Genomic DNA, 6,000 nt, shown 5'->3' with positions numbered 1-6,000 from the left:
ACCAAAATTGTAAACTCTGACCAAGAGTTATACATCATTTTTTTACATAAATCGATGAAGTGGCGGGTTTTACAACTTCGGTGTGCATGCATAAATCTACCCGGGGACCGAAATTTCGAGGGAGCAAAATACGATCGAACCTGAACAAAATTTCCTAAATTTTAAAACTTTACAAGATTTGAAACTACAAATCTATCGAAACATTAATAGATAGTCGCAAAAAAAATAGTTCCGTGCCAGAGGGCCCGACATTTTATTTTAGGCTGTGTTCGTTAGAAGTAGTTCCCAATTCCTCCTCCTCATTTTTCGCGTGCACACGCTTTTCAAATTGCTAAACGATGCGCTTTTTGTAAAAAGTTTATATACGAAAGTTGCTTTAAAAAATCATATTGATCTATTTTTTAAAAAAAATTAGCTAAAATTTAATTAATTATGTGTTAAACACTGCTTCGTTTTATGTGGCGGAGAGTGAACCCTCACTCCCGAACAGAGCCCACACATGACGTACTCCCCCAGCTCGCCATATTGCCACCCGGCGGATCACACTGGAACACGTCGCCTCCTCCCCCCGCGAATGTTGGCCATGGCCATGGACTCCACCTCCACTCCCCGCCGAATTATGCCCGGATCTTGCCGCCTTCTCCACCTCAACTCGCCACGACACAAAAAAAAGCGAGCAACCGTTCGTTCGATCGATGCGGACGATACGTACACCCAACGCGGAAAAGTCCGAGAAAAAAGCAGCGCCCACCAACGCTGTCCCTTCCCCTCCCATTCGATCGTCCTGCACCTCGTCTCGATCCCCCCTATATATACACCATGCACTCATCACCTCGACCTCAGCTCAGCTCACTCATCGGTAGCAGTGTGTACTCTAGCTCGCTCGATCTTGGCCATGGTGGTGCTCGCGAAGCCGGCGGCGCTGGAGCAGATCTCGCTGGTGAGGTCGCCGTCGGTGGAGGATAACTTCGGCGCCGGGTTGCCGGTGGTGGACCTGGCCGCGGACGGCGCGGCGGGCGAGGTGGTGCGGGCGTGCGAGAGGTTTGGGTTCTTCAAGGTGGTGAGCCATGGCGTCGGGGAGGGCGTGGTGGGTAGGCTGGAGGCGGAGGCCGTCCGGTTCTTCGCGTCGCCGCAGGCGGCGAAGGACGCGCACGGCCCCGCGTCGCCGTTCGGGTACGGGAGCAAGCGCATCGGCCGCAATGGCGACATGGGGTGGCTCGAGTACCTCCTCCTCGCCATCGACGGCGCGTCCCTCTCCCGTTCCTCCCCCGCACCGTCGTCCTCGCTCCGGTAACCAACCGTCGAACACCTTGTATGCATACGAAATGCTTCGAAACACAGTTCGCGTCAATGTACGACGTGCATGCGCGCGCGCAGGGACGCGGCGAACAAGTACGTGGGCGCCATGCGGGGGATGGCGAGGACGGTGCTGGAGATGGTGGCGGAGGGCCTCGGCGTGGCGCCGCGCGGCGCGCTCGCCGACATGGTCGTCGGCGACGGCGCGGCGAGCGACCAGATCCTCCGGCTGAACCACTACCCGCCATGCCCGCCGCTGCTGCAGAACCTGATGCCCAACTGCAGCCCGACCGGGTTCGGCGAGCACACCGACCCGCAGCTCATCTCCATCCTCCACTCCAACTCCACCTCCGGCCTCCAGGTCGCCCTCCACCACGACGCCGACGCCGGCGACCACCAGTGGGTCACCGTCCCTCCCGACCCCGCCTCCTTCCTCGTCATCGTCGGCGACTCGCTGCAGGTGATGACGAACGGGAGGATGAGGAGCGTCCGGCACAGGGTGGTGGCCAACAAGCTCAAGTCGAGGGTGTCAATGATCTACTTCGGAGGGCCGCCATTGGAGCAGAGGATCGCGCCGCTGCGGCAGCTGCTGGTGGCCGGCGTCGGCAACGGCGAGGAGGAGGAGCAGAGCCGGTACGAGGAGTTCACGTGGGGGGAGTACAAGAAGGCTGCCTACCTCTCCCGCCTCAGCGACAACCGCCTGGCCCCCTTCCACCGGCAGCCACCACCTGTCGCTAACCCACTCGCCTAAGCTAAGTTAAGGGTGTAAGTGGTTAAACCGTGAAACTCACTTATAGATAAAAGTAAGTTTCGAACCCACTTACTTTAACCTATTAGTGGGTTTGCGGCTTACCCACTTACACCCTAAAGCTGAGCTAGGCTCCTCGCTTACACAGATCGACACTGCATTGAGAATGACGACGAATTAAGCTACTGATCAACCTAACACCAATCGATGATTGATCGTCCATCGATTCGATCCAGCCATGATCCGTGCAACAAGGGGACTGGGGCCAGCATGGTAGCTAGATAAGGGTAAGGAGGGTAGGGCATATGTGGGGCCATGGATGCAACTTTTAATTCTACTATAGCTCAAATAGAGACAACATGCTTATTATCTATGCATATGCAGCTCCAATCAATTGGATAATTTGCTAGATCCTCTTTCCTTTTGGATGATTGATTGCCAAAATGTACAGTTGTCATCACTACATGATGTACAGTGTAGGGTTTGTCACCAACCAGTGCTAGCTAGCTAGCTAAGCTAGTAAAGCCAAAAAGCTTGTTGTTGGGTGTGTGAAACTATGCAAGTTTGTGGGTTGTATTTTTACTCATGTATTGATTTGACTTTGTGTGTATGCTTTCATATGGTCTTGCTATATTTGGTATGGTATATGTTGGCATTGAAGTTCTATGTTGGATTCATGTGCCTTTCCTGGGTTGGTGCACGTAGGACTTTTCATGAGAAGAATTATTTTTTTATGAGCATGCGCATCATTGTGAATGAGGTGGGAAACTTTTAAAGAATTTGGGTGGACATTCACTCGTTTATTGTATATCAACTAAATAGTTATGAAAAAAATCTTAAAAAATTGATAATATAGACTAATATGTATGTGTGTGTGTGTGTGTGTATATATATATATATATATATATATATATATATATATATATATATATATATATATATATATATATATATATATATATATATATATATATATATATATATATATATATATATATATATATATATAAAACTCACCAAACATGCAACATTTTTATTACAACTTATAGAAGCCAAATTTGAACTTACATATTTGCAGAGTGATATATTATGTATTAATCTATCTTTTATTTTGTTTGAAATTTTTTTTCATAACATTTCAGTTAACATGCAATTAGTGGCGATCCTAAAACAGAAATTACCCGGACTAATTATCTAATTATTAACCAATATACTAATTAGTATGACATAAATTAGTTAGAATTGGATAATCCACTAGGGTCATGAGACCCCGGGAAAGACTACCCAGGAAACACTATATGCAATAAATGAGTGCACGTCCACTCGAGTCATTAGAATCCATCTCTAGATTCAAAAAAAAAATCTTTTGGTGGACTAGTCCCCCACATGGTTTACAATATCATTTTGGGAATTTCTAGGGGAACACTAAATTTCTTTGAAATTCTAAATTTTGGAAAATTTGAAATATACCATGATTAAAATATTTGAAATTCAAACAAATTTGAGCCAAATTATAAAAAAAGTTTGAACGTTTTTTTTTTTTAAAAAATAATATTTTGGGGCAAAATAGTTTTGGGGTGGGTGAGGGTTGTTTCCGAAATTTCAAATTTTGGTCCCATACACTAAGAAAAAGAACTAGTCTTATCTATAGGTATCATTCTCATGTTGAATAATAGTGATACTTTTGAGATTCCCTCACTGTCCAGCTTTAGTGTTTGTGATATTGACATAGAGAGATATCTCTTATTTTATCTTTACTGGTATATTACTCGTATGTTGAAATGGGATTTAAATTAAAGAAAATCATTAATCTGTTATTAACAATCTTTTAATTTCTGCATATATCTGTTACTAAAATGTGAGTCTTGTAGCCCCACACTATTTTTTTTCCAGAGATGGTGGTGGGAGTGGTGGCAGATTCACCCCTCACCACCACCACTATTATATTTTAAAATAGTATAGATAAAATTTTGGGGGAAAATAGTTTTGGGGTCGATGGGTGGGGGTTGTTTCCGAAATTTCAAAATCTGGTCCCATACACTCTATTTATTGTGGTAAGTAAGTAAGTAAGCAAAGGAACTAGTCTTATCTATGGGTATCATTCTCACGTTGAATAATACTAATACTTTTGAGATTCCCTCACTGTCCAGCTTTAGTGTTCATGATATCGACATAGAGAGATATCTCTTCTTTTATCTTTATTGGTATATTACTCGTATGTTGAAATGGGATTTAAATTTAAGAAAATTGTTTATTTTCTATTAATAATCTTTTAATTTCTACATATAACTATTGCCAAAATACTGAGTCTTGTAGCCCCACACTATTTTTTTCGGAGATGGTGGTGGGAGTAGTGGCAGATTCACCCCCTCACAACCACCACTACTATATTTTAAAATAGTATAGATTGCTAATAAAGGTGGGCCTTGCAAAGGTATCATTGATTGTTTTTGTTTTCGTGTTTTGAGAATCATGTGTTTCAAATGATATCTAAGTAGGTTTTTCACAGGGTACCACAACTTACGTGGCTCCTCCAACTATATGCTAATCTTGCTCTAGGTCCTCAAGCGCAAGGACAGTTTTTAAAAATGGTTAAAAATATTAATATAAGGAAATATGAAAAAGAAATGAACAATATATAGTATATGTTATTTATTATCACTATGCAAACTTGTTATATCAAAATCAGCATATACATGTTTACAACTAGTAATTCTTCTAGTATTAGGCATGGTACCTGTCAACAACGAGATGACTTTGGTAATTTCGTTAATCTTAAGATAAATTGGTCTAGTCTTTACAAATGATCATAGAGGTAGAGTGTATACTCATTGAGCAAGTGTGTGTAGGTTTATACGAGCTTATGTGTATTTGTACTGTTTTAAAAAACAATCTATACACATGGAGAAAAACTATGTTACTAAAAGTGCAAGCAAATGCACAATTATTTCTTTTCATGGACCAAATTTGACCTTGTGTGTGTAGAACCATAAGTGATGCAATAATGTACATTGTTAAGACAATTTCAATTCTTTTGGTGACTATTCAGATCACACAAAGAGAACAAGCTTGCAATAATCTACATTATTAAAATAATTTCTGCAGAAACACTTTGCTCAGATTTGCTTGCCTAAGGGCAGGAGCAATGCGGTGTGTCTCTGGCCTCCCTAAAGATGTGAAATCGGCGCGAGGCAATCATCCCCACAGTGCATGTTAGCACGAGGAGACGGAGGCACGGGATTCACAGCGCATGCATGATGGGTTTTTTTGGTTCGCGTGTGGACTAGCGAGAGGCGGAGAACTCGTCCCCCTGTGTGGGAGCGAGGCGCTATGCAGAGGCACGGGTTTAATCACCACGTACGCGAAAATCCAAGTTGGCGCTCCAAGACAATTCGACACCTAACCGCATTGTAAAGGTCCTAATGGACCACTGTCATATAATAGCAACAGCAGCGGAATAGCAGGGAGATCATGCATCTATGCTTCTGCTTTTTTTGTGCTGTAGTTCCTGTCCTCTCTTAGCTTTTGTCTTTTCCTTTTATAGATCTCTATGTTTGTGGCTGAGAGATTGAGTGGGTGTGTATGCATGTAGGGCCCTTTTGCTTCCTGCTCAACTTTGGCATGCACCCATGATCATATATATCATAAAAACAAAAACAAAAACAGTAACAGTGTAAACAGTGTGTATTCCTGTATTCCATAACAATATATATATATATATATATATATATATATATATATATATATATATATATATATATATATATATATATATATATATATATATATATATATATATATATATATATATATATATATATATATATATATATATATATATATATATATCCCATGAAAATTGAATTCCAGATATGCCCCTGGCCCCATGACTTTTGTTGGTGCTATATGCACAAGTGATTTGCCTTTGCGAATTAGCATATATTTTTCTCTTTGAA

General features: G+C 42.2%; 1 protein-coding gene across 1 annotated transcript; it reads left to right on the top strand.

Moving 5' to 3' along the window:
• The first annotated feature begins 671 nt into the window (after window positions 1–671).
• On the top strand, window positions 672–2,675 carry LOC4339310 (gibberellin 2-beta-dioxygenase 3-like). The gene is made up of 2 exons (XM_015783335.3): window positions 672–1,290; window positions 1,378–2,675. Exons 1-2 carry the CDS (start codon window positions 896–898, stop codon window positions 2,045–2,047), a joined length of 1,065 nt encoding a protein of 354 aa, XP_015638821.1. The 5' UTR covers window positions 672–895; the 3' UTR covers window positions 2,048–2,675.
• Window positions 2,676–6,000: the final 3,325 nt, after the last annotated feature.

This window comes from Oryza sativa, chromosome 5 (assembly GCF_034140825.1).
Source record: "Oryza sativa Japonica Group chromosome 5, ASM3414082v1".
Lineage (NCBI taxonomy): Eukaryota > Viridiplantae > Streptophyta > Magnoliopsida > Poales > Poaceae > Oryza > Oryza sativa.
Note: the sequence above shows the minus strand (reverse complement) of the source record. Positions and strands in the feature narration are given on the sequence as shown.